Raw genomic sequence first — 24,513 nt, 5'->3', positions numbered from 1 at the left:
TATAAAAACAAATAGGAATGCTTGAGAGGTCATGTATACCATTGACTAACAGTTTTTAAAGGATGTGGAGTTGCTGTATGGCACACATCTGTAATTGCAGCTGCCAGTGAGAGCACACGTGTGAGGTCTGTTTGAGCTACAGAGTGAGCTCAAGGCCAGCTCAGGTAACTTATCCACAATTTGCCTCAAAATTAAAATTTAAAGGCTGAGTATATAACTCAGTGATACAGAGATTTCCTAGCATATGAAAGACTCTAGGTTGAATACTTAGTATACCTCCTATGAAAGAAAAAAACAAAAACAAAAACCAATGAGCAGAAGTTAGACCTATAATGAAGAATATACTATGGCACCAGAAGAGGTGACAAGGCTATTCTCTGTCCTTGAGACAGAGGTGGGGACCCATTTTCTTTACTTTTCAGCTTTCACTTTCTCTCTCTCTTCCCTCCCCCCGCCCCCCCAGGGACAGTAGATAGCACAGCCCCCTGGGCTGGTTTTCAGCAGATCAGAACTCAGGGAATCTTCCAGAGCCAGGTTGCTCTTTGGCCTTGTGCGTTCTTCCCTTTGTATTGTGAGGATTGTCCACAAATGCTTTGGCCTCGTAAGCAGTGTAACAACTTAAGCTGTTTACAATTGTGCTGTCATCACTTTAGACGGGACATGAAGTATTTGTCGTGGCCCCAGAGAGTTAAAAAAAAAAAAAAAAGTGTGGAAGAACTGGTCGAAAACCACTCCACTGTGGGGACAGCAAATGGGCCTTCATGTGCCCATTGGTGGCTTTATGTGGGTCACCTAAGTAATATAGCAGACACGTTGTGTCTCCCTGCATAGCCTCATTCTCCACCACCAGCTCAGGTGGAGAGGTACAAGTTATTTTGATTGATTTGTGCTATTTTCTGTCTCCTAGATTCCAATATCAGCAGTACCATATTATCATTAAGCTGTACGCTGTCTCATTCTCTCACTGTCACATGCCTCCCTAAGAACAGTGGTGGGTGCAGGTAAAGGAATAAATGATGACCAGCACATGGCCATTACCCAAATACTCACATATCTACAACGGAAAAAGACCTGGAAACTATCCCAGATGTTTCCCTACAAGGGTTATGTTGCCTTTAATGTTTCAATCCTAAAATGTCAGAGCCCATAAAATGATCTGTTCATGTTTAAGCTTTGCTTCTACCGGTTTCATGAGTGGCTTTGTCTCTGAGTTCTTCTCTCCGTCTAAAGCGCTCATGCCTCGGATGCGAATCTCAGATTTATAGAAAACCATAAGCCACAAAGAGGGGGTTTCCCCCTCCAACTATTAGGAGCTTAAGTGTAATCTCCAAATCCACCCTCCTAAGAAGGCATCTACCATTCGGTGCTTATAAATTCCCATTGCACACTCCATTGCAAGAAACCACAGCACAGTTATAAACAGCACTAATAATAAACAGCTACACCATTTTTTTTTTATTGCCCTCTCTTCCCACAACACTCGAGATCTCTCAAATTATTCTGCGGCGGACTGGAAGGAGGAGGTAGTGAGAGAATGCGTGGAGTGCCTGCAAGTGACGTGGTTTACACGTTTTTATTTTTATTTTTTGGTTGGGGAGTAAGTACTCTCTAGAAAACCCAGCTGTGCTCGGTGGCTACAACAGCGAGAGGCATTCCTGCGGGAGCCAGCGTAGGTGGACCCAAAGAACTGCATGCTAGAAAAGCCCATTATGCCCTCGGGTCTCTGACTCTCTGAGTTCACAAAACCCTTCACTTTGCGGGATATTCCTAAACCAAACCCTGCACATCTGCCTGCCCAGGGAGAGCAGGTGCCAAGGCTTACTTGCTAAACGCTGCTGAAGCGTTTGGTGTAAAAGCATGTGTCTCAGTGTCTTCCTCTTGCTCCTATCAGTCTACTGCTTTACTTTTGACCTTCGGTTGGCCAATATGTACTTCTGCTTGCAGGACATTCTTTCAGACAATGGCCTGGAGTTGGTTATCAGTGAATGAGAGACATAAACAGCTAGCTGGCTTTAAATGTCTCTGTTTTCCGAGAGGAGGATGCAGGATATCGGTGAAGAAGAACGGCCCATTTGGAGTCATCTGTTCATTTTGAAAGCCCAACTAGCACGTATAAGCAGATAAACACTGGTTGCTCCTAATGTGGCTAATTTTGGTGCTTTGTCTTGGACCAAGTGGCAGAGTAAGAAAATCCAATGGCCTGTTTTAACAGAGACGCACTGCACAGCAAGGCACTCACCAGCGCTGACGGTGATGGCTTCAATAAATTGTTCTCTCCAGGTGTTTGTCCCCACCACGAGGGCCAGGTTTGTCTTCTTAATGAGTTTGTCCACGGTATTCTAGAAAGGTCAAAAGGAATATGAAAAATAACTTGTAGGTTTATTAAGACCCCCCCCCGCCCCCAAGGACATGTCACACCATGTTTATTTGAAAAGCTCAGTTACATGAAGGGCAGAGTTGAGCTCAGGAGAACTGTCTTGACATCAAACTGTGCTATATGATCATGCAAACAATTGTGGTCTTGGTGGTGAAACTTTCTGAAATGGAAACTTCATTGCAATAGCTCTCTCGCTGACTAATGGCCAATGGAGAACAGTCTCAGAGTTTAGAAAGGCAGCTGTTATGAAGATCCGCCAATTCCTCTGGAATGCCTTTGGGAGACGGGTTGCTTCTCTTTTAGTTTATTTATCTGTGGTGCCCTGTCTGTGAATAAATTAACATTGGCCCTGCTCAGCATGACATGTCTGTGACCATCCAGAGGAAGTGACTGATTGTGAGGCCAAAGACCTATTGCAGTTCTTCTGATTATCAATCAGACACAACCAGGTAGCAACCTCAAGTGGCTTGCCACATAGGCCGCAATAAATGGACTTTTCTCTGGCTGTCAGATTGATCAGCTTGCTCATGGTTATTAGAAAATACCACTCTCACCTTACTGCTGCAGCCATAAAGAAAATACAAGAAGCTGGGCACTCAGGAGGGAGGCAGAGGTAGGAGGATCGCCACCCTGAGACCACATAGTAAAAACTTCTAGGCTATCCTGGGCTAGCGTGAGACCCTACCTCAAAAAAAAAAAAAAAAAAGAAAAGAAAAGAAAAAGAAAAACCACAAACAAACAAAAAAGAAAATACAAACCAAGGCATGGAAAGTTCAGGTCAGGATGCATGGCTAATGTCCCTTGCTTGTCTAGCAGTGAGATATAAGCCCCTTAATTTTTCTTCAGAACTTGTTAAGCACTTGGTCTTGTACAATTAGCGCTCTCTCAGTTTCTAAATTTGGTTCACATAACAACAGAAGCAGCCAAGTGTTAAACAAGAAAACTCAAGTCGGGTGGGGGGGGGGGGGAAGCTCTGTCATGGCCACTATAGGGAGAAGGGCTGTTTCTGACACTCCCAGCTGCTCTTGTCCAAGAAGCTACCACACCAAGTAGGCTACCAGGCCCCCACACTTAGGTCAGCAGCCTCAAACGTTCACTAGAGGCAAAGAGGCAGAAAACGTATCGTCTCAGGTAATGATTCTATACGCATTTCATGCAGTGGGATGAATTGGCCAGAACTACCAGGATCATATTAATGGCTAAGAAAAAAAGGAAAAAAAAAACAGGACTAAGGAAAATGTGATGTGAGAGGCTTGTGTCACAAGCCAAAGCCAATTTATGCTATCAAGCATGTCAGTTTACGAAGAGTCATTGGAACCGACTTGAAACATGCAGAAGGAAATAAACATGAGAGGGTCCATCTCCAAGCAGCTCACCCTGTATTCACAAGATTACTCTCAGCTGGGTTGTCTGTCCTTAGGGTGCTGACTCAAAAGCTTCTAGCCTTGTCACTGCTGGTGCCCCTGATAACGGCACTGGCATTCATGGCTCTGGGGCATTGTTCTAGAAGCACTCATTAGACATTCTGCCTTCTCTCTCTCTCTCTCCTCACATCAAACACTCCAAGCATCTTCCTTGATGCCATGTGAAATGTAACAACAACAAAAAAATGACTTCAGTTTTTCCCATGTGTAACGGAATCTTGGGGCAGCTCTGTCTGTGGAATGAGAGTACTCTTTGTGCCCAAGACCGGACAGAGGATCTCATCACCTGGGAGATAGGTGGGTGAATGTTGCTGCCATGGCTCAATGGAGGCAGGCTGTTTCATGAAATATCTGTTATGGAACAAACTTTAGGGCTAGAGAGATGGCTTAGTGGTTCAGGCACATGCCTGCGAAGCCTAAGGACCCCAGTTTGATTTTCTAGGTCCCACATAAGCCATATGCACATGGTGGTGCATGTATCTAGAGTTCATTTGCAATGTCTAGAGTGCTGGCTCACCCATTCTCACTCTCTCTCACCCCTCTCTCTGTCTCTAAAAAGAAGATAAATAACTTATCACCTTTGGGTGTGGGAAAAAAATCCACATAGATTTTCAACTTTTAGTTTCAAAACGAGAGTTGTGTTCATTTGCGGGAGGTCTAGACAGATTTTTTCCCAAGGCTTCATTTGCATATGCAATCTTCTCCATCTTTGGGAGAAAGGGCGTGGCAGAGGTGAATCTGAAGTTAGACACGAGACCTTCCACAATACTCTTGATGTCCACTTGAGGGCTCATAAAGATGCCAATAAGCAGCTCTTGGTTGCAGAAGACTTTTAAGAGTGTGAAAATCTTACTCTTGGCCGCGGGGACTGGCAAGGCGACCGTCTTAGTCACATCATAAGATGTAAGGACTCAGTGTGGACATGCGAATAGATACTCAGATTTGAGGTTCTCATACAGCTCCGGGAGCTTTGAGCAACATCCTCAAGACAGAAAAGTCTTGGATGATACCAAAGTCAGTAACTTGGGGCACTTGAGGTGCACATTCCCAAGATGTCCTTTAGGCATCAATGCCAGTGAAATGGAGGGAGGTGAGATTCAATATTATTCCAGGAAGTTTAATCACCACCCCAAACCACTAGAGTCATGTAAAGAGACAGGAGCGGGGGAGGGGTTATGTACAGTGCTCAAATAATAGCAGCGGTGGCCAGGGAGGACTTCTGACCCAGGGAAGTTTCCTATCTGGAAGACTTATCCAACCCAATGCTTCCTAAGTAAGCGACTATGCTTTCTTTTAAATCTCTCTCTGTGTGTGTATGTGTGTGTGTGTTCATGAGTTTCTAAGGATTGATCTGCGCCTCTCCCCCCCCCCCCATCTTTTCATAAGAGTCCTGATGCTTTTGCTACTGTGTCCGGCTCTCTGTGGTTCTGAGGCTCCTCGTGCTTGTGGTATTTTATCCACTGAGCAATCCCCTGGGTCCCATGATCTCTCTTTCTATAGAGGGTGATAGGGAAAAAAAAAAAAAAAAAGGTAGAAGGTTGTCCTGTGGAGGACAGAATACACAATTCTCTATGAAAAGTTTGGGATGGTTAGGGAATCGTTCCAGAAAGGGCAACCTTTCCAACCACTGTAAGGGACACCAAACCCTCTGATTGCAGATGCACAAAAGGTATGCAAGGAAGAATAAAATGTGGCCATGGGAGGGGGTTGGAGGGATGGCTTAGCGGTTAAGGCATCTGCCTGCAAAGCCAAGGGACCCATGTTCGATTCCCCAGAACCCATGTTAGCCAGGTGCACAAGGGGATGCATGCATCTGGAGTTTGTTTGCAGTGGCTGAAGGCCCTGGTGTGCCCATTCTCTCTCTCCCTCTTTCTCTGTCAAATAAATAAATAAAATATGTTTTTAAAAGTGGCCATACCGGGACACAGAGCAGCAGATTGCTCTACAGAAATGGGCACTCGGAGATTCCAGCAGGGTGCACTACAGGAGCCTGTGCACGGTTCCCCCACCGGGTGTGCAGAGACTAAGTTCAAGACTATGCCACCCTTGGGGGTCAGCCTAGAAAGCTACTGTTTACCCCCGTCCTGTCTTTCTGTGGGCATGAGGAAAAGGAACAGTTCACTGATAGATTCTTAGCAGCCTGAAGAAAAAAGTTTAGTTGCATTGTTATCTTTTCCAAAAAAATATATTTTTCAATTGCAAAGGTGCTTTTTTTTTTTTATCTACCACCAATCAGGCACTTCAGTTTGTGAACTAAATTGGAAAAAAAAAAAAATTAATGAACCCAGCAAAAGGAAAATAGGCTAACATTATGAAAAAAAAAAGCCTTATAAAATCTCGAGGCTTCTATGGTAGAGTGTCCCAATTGTATGCTTCAGAGGCTCCATTCTCGTCTTTGGAACAGCAGACGTGTCCCTTTGAAAAATCACTCGGGAGAATTCTGTTGTGCATTTGTAGTTCAGGGCACTGGGAGAAGGGCTGGCTCCTTCAGGTCTTCTTAGATGTCGGGGCTGTCGGTAAGTAGTGGGGATGGGGGCTGGGACCGAGGGAGCAGTTCAGGACTGACAGGAAGTTACTTATTTATTTTAATATTTGAGAGAGAGGAAGGGAGAGAGAGAGAATGGACATGCCAGGGCCTCCAACCAGGGTCCTTAGGCTTTACAGGCAAGTGCTTAACCACTAAGCCATCTCTCCAGGCAACAGGAAGTTTTATCTCAAAGTCTTAACTTCATTCCAATGCCCATATATTTAATTTCTAAAAGAATGACTTTGCTTACCTACGAAACAGATTCTGGGGTAGGGATGTATCTCAGTGGTAGAGCCCATGTCCCAACATGTGGGAAGCCCTGGGTTAAATCCCCAATATCACATACGCACACACACAAGAAACTTGAGATTCAAGTTTATTTCACTGCAGCTCAGGGTGACCTGGAATTCACTATGCAGTCTCAGGGTGTCCTCAAACTCGTGGCGATCCTCCTACCTCTGCCTCCCAAGTGCTGGGATTAAAAGTGTGTGCCACCATGCCATATTTATCTATTTATTTGACAGAGAGAAAGAAGGAGAGAGGGAGAGAAACAGAATGGGCATGCCAGGGCTCCAGACACGTGTTCCCCTTGTGCATCTTGCTTACATGGGTCCTGGGGAATCGAACCTGGGTCCTTTGGCTTTGCAGACAAAAGCCTTAACTGCTAAGCCATCTCTCTAGCCCTGAGATTCATCTTTATTAGCTCAACTCTTAAACTGTGGCTGTAGGCACTGTATCTTTGGTGCGGTTATGTACGTAAGAGTTCTCAGCTCTGAGGAGGGAGACTGAATGTACATGAGTATTTGTCACGGGGTTGATCTATAGGAATGGACTTATCCCCCATCCAAAACATAAGCCTCCTGATTTTCAGCACTTGTAAATGCTTTGTTCCTGACATATTCATTTGCTTGTTCACATTGTTTGGTTTCGACCACAATCTGTTGGCATCTACCTTCATGTCCCTCTCAGACAAATCCTTCCCTTTGGGTGACCCCTGACCCTGAACGGTAATGAGTGGCCCCTGCTGTACCCTGGCTCAGAGACTGCTCGGGTCTTACGAATTTTTCATCTCCAGCTAACACCACACTTCCAAGTTGGCTCTGAAGGCCTCCCAGGGGATGAGCCAGTATCAGAAACCATGTTTCACTTTCTCTCCAGAACCATCTTACAGCTCAGGCCACACAGGCCACCCTTCAAGCAGGCCTCCGGGGTGGGCAGCATGAGCGGGCATACCTTGAATTCATAGGACTCTTCAATGATCACCTCCAGCTTGGTGTGCTCGCCCAGGACGGGGCGCCCCAACTCCGCGATGCGCCGCTCTTCTTCCTCTTTGCTGGTCAGCGGCTGCTTGTCGTCATATTCCTCTGGGGGAGGGAAGGAAAGACAGGGAACAGCGTGCTCATTTTTTCTTTCTTTTTTTAAATTTGGAAATCTCTGAATCCTGCTACAAGAAAAAAACAAGGAGGAAGGAAGCCCTAACGATCTTCTAAAAGTCCCTTGGGCAAGACAGTGAGGCTGGAGAGGGTGAACCAGACAGAGCTTGGCAGATTGGGCAGCACAGCCGTATCATTGAGAAGGACCCTGCTTGCCCACCGTCTATGCTGAGGGAATCCCCCAGCTCTTCCCTGGGCCGCTGGCATGTCTGGCTGTCTCTGAACACTTTCTTCCAGCACGTGGCCCCAGGGAAACACAATGGAAAGTCCTAGAGTAACCCTGAGACATGGAAGGGTTTCGCCTCTTCCCTTCCACTTTCCAAAGGCAACAGATAATGCCTCAGGGCCACAGAGGGGATGGGAGAGGAACATTTGAAGCTAGCTGTGCTCTTGCAATTTCCCCCCAGAGGTGAAGAAGGCTCCAGTCTTTCCTCCCCTGGCGCAAAGCCAAGGCATGTGAGGAGATCCCTGACCATGTTAATCTTAAAGTAAACAGGGAGGGTGACGGTGAGACCTTTGGGAAATTAATACTCAATCACCCACAGTGGGAGCGTAATTATTTCCAGAGCAACTCTAGGAGAGGCTGGTGGGTGCTCAGAAAATGTTAATGGGCCCAAGGATCTCTTAATGAGGGGAAGCTCACAGTTGGCTGTCTCGGCATGAAGGTCATTAGGATAAATCCCAGAATGAAAAGGCCATGCACCTGTGGAAGAGCAACACTTGTCCTGTAATCACCCTTTACGCCACAGGTCCAGGGTGCTGGAACAAGGCAGGCCACTTCCCCTCAGCATCAAGTGGCATGCACCTCATTACGTCCTGGGAGGCAGTGGAGGTGACTGGCAAAAACTGCAACCCTCACCTCCATGTCATAGGGGGAAATTGCCAGCAAGAAGACTCGTGTCTGAGGAAGGACTTTTTGCTCAAGGCTGCCCATTCCGACCATCCCCTCCAAAGAGCCAGGGCTTCCACTGCCTTCTGAGTCCCTGCCGTCATGGGTTTGTGTGCTGACCAGTGGTCTACTGTCAGGGTAGGGGACAGATATGTCAGCATCTTAAGTGTTCATAGCCAATGGGAAACAGAAGCAGAATGTAGCCTTTTGATGAATTCTTCAGCGTGCATTCAACAATGTCTTGATAAAAATCATGTTTTGAAATCCATATTTCTATCCTCATTGATCTGTGATCCCACCAAACAAGGCAGCTGAAGACTGAAGATGAGTGATTTGGGACTAGCTGTTAGCAAGGGCATAACAGAAGGGCGAGATTAATTTTAATTGTCTTAGTGGCGACAATTTTGTAAAAGTATTGGGGAAATTACTACCCAAGGAAAGGCCACAGGTTCTCACTGGGTTCTCCAGCATTGTCCTGTGTGTCTAGTAAAGGGGGTTAGCTGAAATATGTGAAGGCCGTTTCCCCAATGTCCAAGTCACAATTTTGATGCTAGCTGCTTTCTGATCCATGAACCAAGAAATTAGAGAAATTATACTCGTATCTTTGATCAAAATTTTGGCTGAACATAGGTGTCTTGAAGACTTATGTAGGCTAACAATGGTTTTCCCAGGATAAGAAATGTTAAGTATTAGATATCTATTTGAAATGCCAAGCAACTGGGGGAGAACATTTATTATGGATGTCTTTTCTATAATTGACTTATAGATACTAAGTTTTTAAAAATGGGACTCAAGGTAACTTAGGTAAAAAAAATTCAATTATGAAGGGTAAGTGATGTGTTGGATTTCGGGAAGGAAGCCCTTTAAAAGTGAAATAGACTTGTAACACATGGGCATGGTAGTAAGTAAAAAAGAATCACTCAGTGAGTGAAAGGATGTTTTCTCCTAATTACACTCAGTCTTTTTGATCAATGCTTAGTCTGGAAGTAGTTTCTAACATGTGGCTTTATATCATTTAAAAAAGAGAGAAAACAGTTTTCAGGCATGGGGTGTTTCATGGTCTTAAGTAGTCAGAATTTAATAACATCTTTTTCTATTGTATTTTTGTCATCTTATTTTCTACTTATGACAAAATATTACTAACATCTCTCTTTTAGTGACATATATTTTTCTTTAAGAAAAAGATAGGGAAGTAAATCATAGTATAATCAAATTGCAACTACAACTAAAAACCTTAAAGAGGTCATGAAGATGATAACATGCAGGAAATATTGAGTAAGATTTTATACTAATTTTAAAAGAAGCCATCTAGTTTCTAACACTTGCTACTCTCTTATGGTGAATCACACACTTATTCTTCACCTTCCCACCTAGGAGAGATTTCCCAGCTTCATCTACTTAATTTCAGAACCACTCCTCTTACATGAAATGCCCACAGTTAACAACTGCAGATTTAGTAGCTGTACTTTAGTCCTTAGGTTTAATTCCATAAAAATATTTATTATGTATCCTAGGCATGAATAGCCTCATAACCATGAAAAATTATTTTTAATTATATTTACATACAAGGACCCAGTGTACCAACTTGTTAAGTTAGAATAAAACATCTCATTGCTTGTTGAATTGCCTTACATGCATTAGATAGATTATAGTGCATGGAACGCTGAGCGTTTACTCGGTGTTTGCTGGATAGTTCTCCAGCTAACTGTAAATAGTGTCTTTTTTATTTGTCCATCCTATCTTTAAAAAATAATTATTCTTTTAGCATATGTAATTGCACTTTAAAATGTGTAGCACAGCCTCTTTATCCTCTAAACTTCTAGAAAAATCAAGGTCTGTGGGCAGAGAAGCACACAAATGAATGACTTCAAGTGCAGTGTGCAGGGGTGAGTCAGGGAAAGCTGCAGGATAGAGGAGAACCTTCACATTGGCCTCGAAGCAGGTGCAGAAACTTGCCAGGTGAACATAATGGAAAAAGAATGGCTTGGGGGTATGGAAAGGTGGAGTTGCATTCTGGGAAAAGACATAATATCATGGACGTGTCGGGGCTACTTTTAATTGATAAATATGAACATTTATGAGACAGCCATAGGTGACTGTGAGATGACAGCTGGATGAATGTTACTATTGCTCAATAATAGTACTGATAAGCCAGAATTTATAATCTACATTATTTTTTGCTTGTATGGTATGTGTATGGCAAATACGTGAATATATAGATAGGCTTGCAGGTACATGCAGGCCAGAGAATATCAGTAATCCTTCATCTAAAACTGTGGTGACAATTTTGAAAACACAGGTCAATGGGACGTTTCAAGCACCTAACTGGCCCCGCTGACTGGAGAACAGACAGACTGGCACTTTTAGTCCCCTCAGCAATAGTCTGGGCAAGCTTACTGTCGACCCTTGGTACTGTGATTATTGGATGGGCTGTGAGGGTAAGGAAAGCCTCCCTGGGTCCGGAAGAAGTGGTTCTGTTGCCATGGCCAGTGATGGGCAGTCATGATTATAGAAGAGATGCCTTGTCCTCAGCTTCCATGTCACGAGCCCACATTCATAGGCCAGTGCACAGCAGATCTTTGGAAGCGTGTGATCCTGTTGCTAGCATTCCTCTGGTTTCTCTATGGGGAAGCCCCACACAGGTCCACCCTAGGTGCCTCAGAAAGCACAGGCTCTGGTTAGAATTCCAGCATAGCTTTGAGAGTATTTTCAACAGATTTGGATGAAAGACTCATACGTGTGAAAAAGAGAGACATTTATAAGACGGCAGACGTGCACTGAAAGCTGAGAGGCAGGAGGCCCCGGATCGATCTCTCTTGCAGGCCCACGCTGCCCGTACACTACTACGCCATGGCACCCCAACGAGCCGAGAAGCCATGGCACGACGTGGAAATGTTAGAAGAGGGCACAGGGACCACGACATATGAAGACTCAAAGCACACTTGAAGACTGTGGTGTCCAAGGACCGTGGTGACGCGGGTACCTGCAATGTTGATTACGGTAGAGGGAATCACACGTTCTCTAGCGTGAACTTTCCTGAAGACAGGCTGGCCTAGCGAAAGGACAGGCAGAAAATCAGCAGGATGGATCACAGTGGCTTTGCTACCAGAGTCTTGTGGTGTTAATCAAATAAACATCACACCTCGAAGCGCATGCTGCAGGCCATGTTAGTTTGGGATGGACTGGTTCCTAGGCCACCATTATGAAGGTCATTACGTGGTTATTAAGGAGGTTAGTATACACAAAGGAGGCAAATGTTTTATGATCCAAGCTAAATTAAGTTTGCTTGGGTTTGATATGTATTTATTATTATTAACGCCTTACCCCAGGGCAAGGTATGGAATCACATTCCTGCAAAAAAAATCTGCAGTGGGTGTGCTCTGGGTTTGAAGCCTACTGATCCGAAAGCATGCCCTTTGAGGACACCATGTCTCCCATTTTCTCATGTGGAGATAATGGTACCTGCTCTGTTTACGTCATGGGTTTGTTTGAAGGTCAAGTTATATGACACCTGAGACATGCTTACCACATTTATTTCCTGAATAGTATGGAGTGTGTCATAAAAACTTGTACATTTCACAAGTGATCATCACACAAGTGTTTGGATCAACCCAGGCTAGAAATTTCACTGGACTGGTTCAGTTGGCTTCCGGATCCATTTGCTTTTCTCTTCTACCAAGAGCTATCCAGAGCTGGACTAGGAATCCACGACTTGGGGCCAGCTCTGCTTGTTGCTTGCATTCAAACGCGGGCAGAGCACTCCCCCTTCTTGGTGACCCTGTTTTCTCAGTTGTGAGCATGAAGCATACTTGACAGGGACTTTGTTGCTCTAACCGATAGATCAGAGTGAGAGAAGTGTTTCTGAGTGTCAGAATTCCCAAAGTTTAGCTTCTTTGAAAACACATACAAGGTTGGGAGCATAATATTAAAGAGGCGTATTGGACACTATGTCACTTTTTGTGTGTGTGCGTGTGTGTGTAGAACGTGTGTGATTTGTATGGTATATGTGATGCATGGTATGAAGGTGAGCATACCATGTTCATGTGTGTGGAGGCCAGAGGAGAAAGCCCGAGGTCCTTCTGTTACTGCTTCTCTATGTATTTCTTGAGACCAAGTTTCTCCGTCACCCTGGAGCTGCTGCTTATTAGTGAGCGCCAATGACTCTTCACACTCCCTCTGTCCCCATGGACTTGTGTTACACATATGTATGGCCACACTCAGAGCTTGTTTTCTGTTTTTTTTTTTTTTTTTTTTTTTTTTTTTTTTTTAAACACTGGGTTGTAAGATGTTGAACTTGGCAGTCTCTGGCCTGAGAGACTCTCATGCTTAAGAGGCAAGTGCTTGGAGGGAACACAGCCGTTTCTCAAGAACTAACCAAACTTCCAGTTGAATCATCCCAAAATAATAAATAATAAATCAGTTGTTATATAACTGCACTGGAAGGGTCTAAAAGAGTTAGATTTTTTTTTTAAATGCATCCAACAGTAAAAACTTGCAAGTCAAACTTTTGAGGTTATATGTTTATAACCTCAGGTAAGTCATTCTGATGGGCTTATTTAAAATAAACTCACAGAGCTTGGGAAATGCCTCAATAGCTCAAGGTACTTCTTGCAAAAGGTTCTGAGCCCTGGTTCAGTTCCCTAGCACCCAATATAACAAGCCATACATGAAAGTAGTCCATGAGTCAGGTGAGTGTTTGCAGTAGCAAGAGACACAGGCATACATTCTCACACACATTCATGCATTGCATGCACACCCAGATAAATAAATAAGAATATTATCAAAAAAAAAAGGAAAAGAGGCAAATGTTTAACCACCGAGCTAACCCCCCAGCCTATGGATGCGGTTTAATTTTAGGGAACCCTATAGCTGCATGTCCTAAAAGTTTTAGGGAAATCAAGCATATATTTATTTTTCTCCAGATCAAGTGAAAATACTTAATTTTATTAAAAATTTTCATGTCTTCTACTCTCATTTCTCCTTTTCCAGGGGCTTCTCTTTATTTTTCCTTTGCCTGGAATCCATCACGATGATTTTACAAGAGAAGCTGGGCTGTAGATTGAAAAGGGGTTTGATGTGTAATTTTAATTTGTAGGGGAAAGGAAAGGGGTAATGCATGAGAAATGGACCCGTGCTACTGGACAGACAAGGCTTAGGACAATCCTCACAAGAGTCAGGAGGCTGATTCTGAGTCTTGGGTAAATGAACTGGGGGGAGCTGTTCTCTTTGAACCCTTTTCCTTCCCAATAATTGAGAATGATAAAACCCATTTGAGTGGGGGTAAAATGATTGCCATTCCAAACCCTACTGAGCTATAATGTACAGGGTCTTATAAAACCACCAGGTGAATGTGGAATGGTATCATAGATCCAAAGACCCTTCAACAAGAAAAGGCCGGGATAACAGGTAAAAAACCTGCAAATTCCAAAAGTGTCTCTAGCACGTTAATGTCCACTATTAACAAGATCACTGAACTATTGGTATTAGGCTGCGGACCACAGGGTGTTTTTTTTTTTTCAATTTCCATATATCCTGCTTCAAAATCAGATTTTTCACCCTCAGCTTTGTCGGTCCAGTAAAAGCTTCAGGAAAAAGCCAGCGGTTCCATTAATTTGTCACTACTTTCCTTGCACCTTTAAGCTTTGGCTTCAAAGCCTCAAAGTAACTTCAAAGAATAGCTCCTCCGGCTTTAAAAGCTACTTTTTGATGTGTGGACCTCAGCTTTAGAACTTTCTCAGGAGCGTAGATAGTGAGGAAATCATGGGCCTTCCAATGTGAAGAAAGACAATGCAATGGGAGACGGGGTTCAGATAAGAAGAAACGGACAGGCCGCTGTAAACATTTCCAGAGTTCTACAACATTCTCCTACTCTAGCTGCATCGTGGGAGAAGGTGTTACTGATGCAAAAGCTCCTATTTTAGGTCAGAGATTCAGCCATATTGAGAACTTAGTGAATGAGTTGACAGAGTAGACGCTTCGAGGGGAAGTGATTCTGTCATCTTGAACATCAGATGTGGCCAAGGCAGAAATTGCTGAAAACTCAACTGGATAGATAAGGTATTCTCTGACAGGAAGGAGTTGTAAGTGGGGGTGAGGGGGACTCTGACTCTATTATCAGAAATTTAAAAAAAAGGGAGGAGAAGATGGTTCAGATATTATGAAAGTGAAGCCCTAAAAAATGAACTCCTAAGACATCCATTGATAAAGAAAATAGATATCTAAAGTCATTAATACATCCTAACAGAATTTTAGGTCAGATCTCATCAGGCTACATAGAACGTCAGGAGCTGTTAGATAGCATGCTAATTAACCTTAGCTGACTTTAGAAATATAATTACTTCCACAAAGCTATGAAGGCTGACTTGCCAAATTTCTATCTTCCTCAAAGTTCTCAAGAGTCACTATTGATCTTTGAGTGACAGAATCAGAAAATATACAGGAAGGCTTCAGTGAGTTAAAAAAAAAAATAATAGTGCACTGAAAAAGAGTTGAAATTCAGATGAGTGTATTCAGAAACAACTTCTGTAGTGAGGATTGGGAAAATCTGACCTAGGAAAAGTTCTCACGAGTCAAATGTAAGGAATCCTATAATGAGATGCCCCACTTAATATTTTTATCACTTCCGGAAATTTTCTCTGTGTCTGTGAGTCTATGAATAATTTCGTCATGTCATGCTGTAACTCAGGGGAAACTGAGAACAGCTGTCCATGTACAAAGCTCTGTCTTTGGAAAGTTTCTCTTTTCACATAATCACTTCACTACTGAGTTAACACAAACAGTAGGTCTGTATTAACTCCAATTCTCACCAGTGTTATCATCCCTAGAAATTTTGATAGTATTTCCTTGTGAATAGTTGCTTTCTTTTTTCAGCTCTGATATAAAATATTGATTTTTTTTTAATATTTTGACAATAAATTGCAAAAAGCCATATAGGTTATAGGAACACCAGAGACATTTCAACTTGCAGCTCTGGAGAAATCAAGAGCTATGATTTGATACTCATGGTCCTAAGTATCCATCAATGATTCTGAAAGGTGCAAAGACAGGTAGGGTCAATGATGTAGTTAGGAATGACCTTCCTCTTGAGCACAAGGAACATCTTTAAGGTTGCTTGGAATAAGAAAACAGTACACAGTCTGGTGCATAGCTTTAAATGTGTTTCAAGCTTTCTGATCAGCATTTGAAGTTATGAAGTACTTTGGAGTAAGTCTCAAGTTATTTAGTACTAAAGCTAAGTCCCCAAAGAGGCTCAAGTTGGTGGTATGGGGTGAAGGAAAGGGGCTGCTCTGTGATCCTCTACAGTGGCATCATTTAGTGTTAAGATCCCAGGCATGGGTCATAAAGTGGTCTTGGCTGTCGTTTCCTGAATTTTTTTTTTTTTCTGAGCCCAATGAAGTGTTACACTCTGGTGCTGAGTTTAGCTTCTGTGGGAACACACTGCCCATTAGCAGCGCGGTCTGAACATCTGAAAATTGGCCCATGTCATATGTGAAGAGTTCTAAATCTCAATAGGAGTTTTTTCTTAGAAATTAACATAACATATCCATAGCACAATGTTGTTAATTTGTAAAGTGTTAAAGGTGCAACATCAGCAGAGGATATATACATATATATACACCATGTGTCATAAATATTAATGCAAGTCACATTAGAAGATGGTTTAGTTTGCTATTTAGATTATCTGAAGAAAAATAGAAAATTTATGAAAAGTTGTCTTACCATACAGGTATTTTCCTTTGATAAGAGCAAATAAAATGAGAAATGATTTTTAATGCAAAAATATATTGAGAACAGACAGTAAAAATGAAATTAGGTAGCATTAGATTTCAAAAATTCATACCTGTTATTGTGAAGCCACCTAAAAGAGAAAGAGAAAAAAAAAAAAAGAAATCATGGTTACAATTTAACTAACACTGTAAAAACAAAATAACAGTGATGTTAGGTGAATGGCAACCCACCCAAGGTCTGAAAAATTGCCAAATTTACAATTAAGAACAGAAGAACATACATTTAGGACTGAGCTTATGACTCAGTCTTTTAAGATTGTGGAATTTAGTGCACAATCTTAATTCTTGCACATGCCTAAGAAACCACTGATGTTTTCAAAGGTTGTGTCCAATCAACAAGGTAACAAATGATTTAGCTTTAACTGAAATGAGGCCAGTGGCCCCCAACCGATCAATAGAGATAAAAATCAGAGATCTAATATATCATCTAACAGATAGGGGAAGTAACTGAGAAAAATGGGAAGTGCAAGAAATGGAATGCTTACCAAGCTCATTCAATAACAGGGCTGTGAAAGAAACAGACAAGACACACAGAATAAGACACAAGATGAATAATGAAGCAAGAGGAATATCAGCACAGAAAGAAATTCAGGCAGATCTAATTGCAGTGGGAAAAAAGCCACTGCTCAGAAAAAAAAAAAAAAATGGTGCACTCTTAGGAAATGTGTCGTGGGAATACTTCCAAATAAATGACCCCAATAAAAATAGCTGCAAATTGATGTGTTTTATTTTGAAAAAAATAAATAAAAACCTATACAATTTCTCTATAAGTACATGTGTCTCTGAAATATAGTAGAAATACTATGGGAAATTAATCTTTAACTTGATTTTAGTTTTTTTTTTTTTTTTTCCTCATTAAGTAGTACCTAGGAGTAAGTGGATCTAGCATTTGGATGTTTTCAGTTTCCCAGGATCTCACTTGAATCCATAGAATAGGAAACAGTTCTGAATAAATTCCATTTTTGCCTGCCCTCCTGGAAAAGGGGCATTGGCTCCTCTTTCTCTTTTGCTGGACATTTTACTCGGCCTCTTGAAATTGCTTTTCTTCAGTCCCCAAGAGTCCCAAAATTGATACCTACTTGAGTGTATCAGTGACTTCTGCTCATTATTAATATTACCACAATCTTGACCTAGTGGGTATCGAACTTCACAGAAGTTGACAGGATGGGAAGGAGGGATGTATAATTCACTCTCTAGGTTACTTTTAACTCCAGTCTGGACCCTAGCACTTTATTTTAATAAAAGTTACCTGACTACATGTGTCAGATAAACTTCCTGAGTCATGTTTCAATAATTTATTTTGGTCCCATTTCCCCTCTGTTGGCTGTAGCATTATAGGGAATGTTTTTTACAAGTCAATCATTTTATTTATAGTGAGAATTCAGTCAGCATGTGAAAATCTAGATAATGCCATCAAGGAATTTTAATCTGCTTTTATACGAGGGCATATTTTACTAAAATGGCAATTGAAAGAGTGGTATCCAAGACATTCTTCCTTGAGATAAAAGACAGTTCTTTGGAGGAATATATTTAAAACTAAGTGCTTTTCCCTAGATGCTAATGAGACATTTTTGATCGCCTCTTTGTAAGACATCAGCACAATTTCTGAAGTCTTTTTTCTTTCCACTTACTGACTGCAGAGCTTATTAAATAAGCAGTATTATGGTGAGTCTTGACTGTTCCTTTCTCTATCACTCCAAAGGCTCCTGTGAATTTGATTAAGTTAGGAACTTACACTTAAAAAAAAAAAATCTCAGATGGGCCCTGAGGTCATTGAGTTCTCATAAATGTGGGATTACAGTCCTCAGATATTGGTTCTACATAGGAATTAGTCCTATATATTGCATTTTCTCCCAGTGCATGAAAAAATTCAGATGTTTTTACTAATCTCCCACACTGCGTACATCAACTCTTTAATATAACTAATAAGTGTTATGAGCATTTGGCATGCTTCTTTTACATATATAATTAAGTCAACAGGATTTCTTTTGGACTGGCCATTATTAGAGAATAATTTTGGGAAACCCTAATAATAATTTAAGAGAAAGGATTCTCTGCAAAGCTGTTATAAAATTATTGTCTCTCCCTATCAAATATAAAACAGATAGAAAATGGAAGATACAGAGGAAAGTTGGCTTCCTTTTCAGGTGTTCCCTAAAACTATAAGTAAAATCTAGTTACAATGGTACTCTTGTTTTTTTTTTACTATTCATAGTAACATTTTATTAATTATATAAGGAAAAATAAATTTTGTACCATAAGCTGGATATGCCTTAAGGCAAAGTTAAATGTTTACTGAGGGCTGGAGAGATGACTTAATGGTTAAGGCACTTGCCTACGAAGCCTAAGGATCCAAGTTCAATTCCCCAGATGCACATGGTGGTGCATGCGCCTAGAATTTATTTGCAGTGGCTAGAGGCCATGGTGCACTGATTCTCTCTTGTCTATTTCTCATAATAGATACAAATAAAATAGTAAAAAAGGTTTACTGAAAGATCCTGTCATTCCAACTAAATGCAATTGGTACAGCCATCGGTTAATCTATATGATGCCCTTGTTTTGTTTTGTGTTGAGGCAGGGTCTTGCTATGTAGCCTTGAACTTTTGTACTCTTCCCGCTTCATCCTCCCCAAGTGTTTGGATAACAGGCATGTGCCACCATGCCCAGCCTTATCGTGCCTTTTAAATGTCATAGTTAACAAAATTTTTTTAAAAATCCAAAATTAAAAAAAAAATAGACTACTGATAACACTACTCGTTCAGATCTTTGTTCTAATTTTATTGTGAATGTGTGCTGTCTGCTTATGTGGAGACCCAGGTACTCATTTGTGGCTGGGTATGCTGGAGATCTGGTACCCACGTCCATTATTCTCCTATCCCTGTTTACTCATACCAGAGTCTCTTATTGATCCCAAGGCTTGCTGGTTTGTTCTTTCTTTTTTGTCCCGGAGCCCTGTTGATTTTCTAGTGTTTGTCTGCTCCCCACAGGACTGGGGTTACAGATACTGTGGCCATGCCCAGCTTTTTATGTAGGTTCTGGGAGTCAAACGCCAGAGAGGTCTCTTAGGATTCCTCAGGTCTTTATGCTTTCACAGGAAGTGCTCTTAACTGAGCCGTCATCCCAGCCCTTAATTATTTAAAATAAACACACAACAAGATCGGGCTGTGCACGGTAGCACACACGTGTAAATCTAGCACTTGGGGAATGGAAGTGAGATGATCACGGGTACCGAATCATCCTTAGCTACATAAATCTCTGTCTCAAAACCATAAAGCAGACAGGAAATGTCCCCAAGCTGGGTCCTCTAAAGAATCCTAATTAGTGAATTCTCCTGAAATTTCTTGTAAGTTTCTATTAGATTTGTGTACTCTTAGGTATGAAGTAGTTTTTCTTCCAGCTTCATTGAGCCACGATGGATAAGCTAGAGGTAGGTTCCATCTCTACCACTTTAGGAGAGAGAGAGAGAGAGAGAGAGACTTCATCTTTGTGGGCACGTTTTGAAGTGCCCATCAAGTAGCCAAGAGCTGAGCACATTCTTTTCTGTCCCAATTTCTGAATTACAGAAATCTCTTTTAGTCTTTCCTAATATTAAACAATATTAACACGATCAAATCTGCTTGCGGTCAAGGTTAGTCAGCATTTCCCGGAGACCACGGGCATGGCTTGGTGCACTTGTGGGTTAGGGAAGGAAAATGAACCTGCTAAGCTTCAGAGGCAATGGAGTTTAGTACTCGGGAGCTGAGGAAGAGGAGCGAGGTCAGTGTGAGAGTAAGGAGACACGGAGAGAGAGGAGTACAATTTCTCGCTGGTATGTCTTTGTATACTCTCACACCTTTCATGCCTCTTCTTAGCCATTTTGGTTCCTCAAGCACAAGGAAGAAACTGCACTCTTTCTCATATTCCTCACGGTCAAATATTCTAATGGTAATGATCTTCCTGTGGGAACACAAGACAGAGGCAAAACAAATGGTTGGCGTCACACACTCATGCTCTATGTCCATCAAGCTGGATGTTACGGTGATGTTACGGAGGGAGAATTGGCAGCACATGGACCTCCACGTGTATGTAAAAGGGCATCTTTGCAGGGTGGGGGGCACGCGGAGGGCTCCTTCTTGGGCCACATTAAGTTTTCCATGCTAACAGATCCCTGCACCAAATCTTCCTGCTTCTTGCAAAATAAGTCAGAAAGTTAACTTCCTTGGGACCTTTGCAGATTAGCTGTACCAACTTTCCCAGCAACGCCAGCGTGGTTTACTGTCCCGAAGAAAGTAACCTTTTAGACTCGCGAGGGGGGTGCAGGCCTAAAGACCTATGCCCTGTTACATAGACGGGGGCATGTGTGCACTGTCAGCCTTGTTCCAAAGAGTGCTGGCATCCAGAAGGGCACAGGCTGGCAGAAGCCGATGCATAGCTACCCCACCTTTTTTTTCACTCATCTCCACCAGGCGGGGCTCTCCGATCTCAAGGAAGAAGGTCTTGTTTTTCTCATATTCCTCATCATCAATTACCTTGACTGATATTGTTTTGCTGAAACAGAGAAGGACAGGAATTGACGGACAAGGGGGGCGGGGGGAAGAAGAGAGAAAAGGAGAGCAAGGTTAGACGAGTCGCTGAATGGGTCGCTTCCTGCCCGAGGTCGAGGATAAACAGAGATAAAAATATAGTACTCAACACTGAAAGCGTGTCACGATCATGGGAAGGAAGGACAGAAAAACACAGATCATAGGGAGGGAGGAAGAATGTACTTATTTAGTAAAGGCCTTGGTGGTTGTGTTGTCTGAGCTGTGGTCCTGAATCCACTGCTTTTGAACAAACTGATAAAAGCACGACAAAATATTAACAGAGATGTTGTTCGAGAGCCATTTTGTCCTTCGCTGAGCTTTACTGTATTTCCAAACATAATATTTTTATCACAACATTGTGTTGAAACAATGCAAAGAACACCACAAAAGAAAATACAGATTCTTTTCTCTTTCTCCACCCAGAGTCCTAGAGTCGAGCTGCCCTCCTCTTAGTCAGGTTTTCTATCTAGTTGATGGCAGGAAAAGTTTTCATGTTTTGTCTTCCTTCCTAAACATGGGAGCTGTGTGCTCCAAACAGCTGTTTTGAAGTAGGATGCGCTGGTGGGGGAGGACTCATGATGTAATTATTTGTATTCTTCCCAAAGTAGAATTTCAAGTGTCACTGACTAGTCTATCTACAGTACTTTCCAACTTCAGAGCTACATCAAGGTGTTTCAAGAACTTTTCTTGCCATCCAACTTTCGGTAGTTCTTGCCCTGTAGTGGGATGGCTGCAAGTAACAGGGGCATAAGAAGCACAAATTGAAATAGGCAGATCCAAACTGCCAGCAACAATATCAGGCATAACTCTTGATGGCACTGAAAAGAATCAATTGCATGTGACCTTTTTAATTAAAAAATATTGAGGATTACAATTTACTTGGAGCACTCTAAATGCTGATTAGACAAAAATTAAAAAAAGAATAAGGGCTGGAGAGATGGCTTAACAGTTAAGGTGCTTGCCTGCAAAGCCAAAGGACTCAGGTTCAATTCCTCAGTACCTACATAAGCCAGATGCACAAGGGGGCGCATGCATCTGGAGTTCGTTTGCAGTGGCTGGAAGCCCTGGCATGCTCACTCTCTCTCTGCTTCTTTCCCTCTCTCAAATAAATAAATAATAAAATATTTAAAAAAATAAGATTCACCAAGATATTTCTGATTAAAGCTTTCAAAGCAATATGCTTACTTTTATAGAAGTGTTAAGGGTCAAGACATGCATTAATTTGGGTAGCATTTTCTAGGCCTTCTTGCAAAGAGGTTGATGATAATCTTGCTTTCATTTTGTTGACCAAAAGATACCAAGTTTCCTTTAGGCAAATGCTTGCTAACAAGTATCAGTTTTCTTTCTTATTAATTTATAGTTAGAAGTTGCTTTCAATTCTCTGGATTTCCAAAACCCTAGAGCCAACTGCATAACTCTTGTTTTTCTGCCTGAGCATCACAGAAACAGGATAAAGTGGCCAGCCCTGGCTGTTTGGAGCCTCATAGTGACCTCTCCTTTTCTCAGCAAAAGGACACAGAAGTTAAGAGAACATGAATCAGTTCCACAGAAACCCTCCTTCTGGCTAGCATTCCATAAGAGGACAGTCCAAGCAAAAGGTAGAAAAAAAATCTTAACCTTAAAACCACAGACTCCAGCTGGTAAATTCCATTTTCAGCATTGGGTTGCCCCTTACAGTGAGCTGTTGGCCATAGATAGCCATGAAAGTTTCCAAGACAATTACCTGCCAGACCTAAAAGGCAAGACCCTGTTGCTGAAGACACTGCAAGATATAGTCACAGGGCATCAGAATACCGCTCTGAAACCAAAAGGGAAACTAGCTCCCTTCTGGCAAGTCCTAATCGTTCTTGAAAGCCCTGTGGGAGCTTCTGAAAAGCAACTGTTACCAACAGCATGAATAAGCAGGAGACCCTGCAGACTACTAAAAATCAACTAGCTGAACAAGAAGTACATACTTATGTGATGGTGGCATGCGGCCTCTGCGGGTAACCATCTGTTTTCTGATTGGACGAGGCCTGCCCAGTGTGAGAGAACTCATATCTGGCACAGGAAACCAAGTTAGAATCCCACTGTCAGGAAATTCATCGATTTAGAGAGACGGTCCCACTGCTTTACCGAGAAGAAGTGTGGGCTTGCATATCAAAAAGTCCCTCAATTAACTTTGTATATCCCTTTAAACACAAGCTGTTCCCACTTTGGTTTGGAGACTGTTTTATTTTATAAAGGACAGAGAAAACAGAGGAAAACCAAGATCCATCAGTAAAATAAAAAGCTAAATGTCTGCCCCGAGACATGCCGCTTCTATCCAATCTGGGCCCAGGAGAAATTGCAGAGGAAGCAGCACCGTGAACACTGCTCTCACTGCTTGCCTGACAACCAGCTCCAGGGCAATGGTGACTAACATGGTTATTAATCAAAACCTGTCGAAGCAGACATCCAGAGGCTAGGAAGAACTCAACACTAAACCGGACTGCTAACTGGCCTGCCATGGCTCAGGGAACACGGCTCAATTGTGAACAGAAGGATTGTAAGAGCCACAGCGTGGGTAGGACTACTTTAAGGCACAGTTCCCCTATTATCCTAGTTTCTCACTTCTAAGATACCATAACCCCAACAGGTATCACTTCTTTTTATCTTGAACACTATCACTACTAAGTGAATATTTATAATAACTAATGCAACAATCACTAATTTTAGAGAAGATACAAAACTGCCAACAGTATGACAAAGTCCTACGTGCACCACACATACAGAGTGAATGGTTCCTGCCTCATTGTTTAGAACTCTTACCTTGGATTTCATCTATTTAGTTTATGTGGGGAAAAAAAAATCATCCTGATCAGATGAAACTGTGATATTTTTGTTTGTCCCTGAATTACAAGAACTCGCAAAGGACAGATAGAAAAGAACAATGATATGTACACTTTCTATTTCAGAACTGGATTTACTGCTTATGTGAGGGAAAATTTACTATATGTATATGTATATGTATGTGTATATATACATATATATATATATATATATATATATATATATATATAAAATTGGACCAAATGTCTCTTTCTTTGCTTCCAAAATTTGTGATATTTAGGTATTATTTTGTACTTTATATTCTTGAGATCTTAAACTATGTTTGTACAACGCAGGTAAAACTAACAGAATCAGGAGACCAAGGGAGGAAGTGTGAAGAGAACTGAAAGTGGGGTTAAATCCTTAAGACTGATGGCTCAACATTCATGATGAAGGCACTTCAAAACTTCAACCTGGAATGCCCTTATTGCAAGAGTGATGTAGCAATGTTGTTTGGTGTATTCTATAAAATACCTGGCTTTTTAAATACTCTTCCCATATCTCATCACCTAGCTTACTAGACTAAGGAGCATGAAAGCAGAGTCAGGTGGGTGGCGTGGTTCTGCTAGTATGTTTAGCAAGGGTGCTGATTGTGTGCCCAGAGGGACACGTGACAACCTGTTCACAAGTTAACTGAAACCATAGTCATGTCGTTTCTTTGCAC

The 24,513-nt window shown here is 42.0% G+C and overlaps 1 protein-coding gene across 21 annotated transcripts in view; it reads right to left on the bottom strand.

Annotated features, from left to right (window-relative positions):
* Positions 1-24,513, bottom strand: part of Slc8a1 (solute carrier family 8 member A1) — a 383,059-nt gene that overhangs the window by 47,661 nt on the left and 310,885 nt on the right. For 6 of the 21 annotated variants that reach the window (XM_045137164.1, XM_045137165.1, XM_045137163.1 and 3 more), the window contains exons 3-9: positions 20,858-20,964; positions 16,923-16,943; positions 16,491-16,508; positions 16,370-16,384; positions 11,634-11,702; positions 7,562-7,692; positions 2,240-2,339 (exon numbers count right to left, since the gene is read on the bottom strand). In XM_045137164.1, coding sequence (XP_044993099.1) covers positions 2,240-2,339; positions 7,562-7,692; positions 11,634-11,702; positions 16,370-16,384; positions 16,491-16,508; positions 16,923-16,943; positions 20,858-20,964 — 461 coding nt within the window. Of the gene's footprint in view, positions 1-2,239; positions 2,340-7,561; positions 7,693-11,633; positions 11,703-16,369; positions 16,385-16,490; positions 16,509-16,922; positions 16,944-20,269; positions 20,374-20,857; positions 20,965-24,513 lie in introns of all 21 variants that reach the window. The other 15 variants (XM_004660115.2, XM_045137167.1, XM_004660118.2 and 12 more) reach the window with 15 other exon arrangements.

Source organism: Jaculus jaculus, chromosome 18 (genome assembly GCF_020740685.1).
Source record: "Jaculus jaculus isolate mJacJac1 chromosome 18, mJacJac1.mat.Y.cur, whole genome shotgun sequence".
In the NCBI taxonomy this organism is placed as follows: domain Eukaryota; kingdom Metazoa; phylum Chordata; class Mammalia; order Rodentia; family Dipodidae; genus Jaculus; species Jaculus jaculus.
Note: the sequence above shows the minus strand (reverse complement) of the source record. Positions and strands in the feature narration are given on the sequence as shown.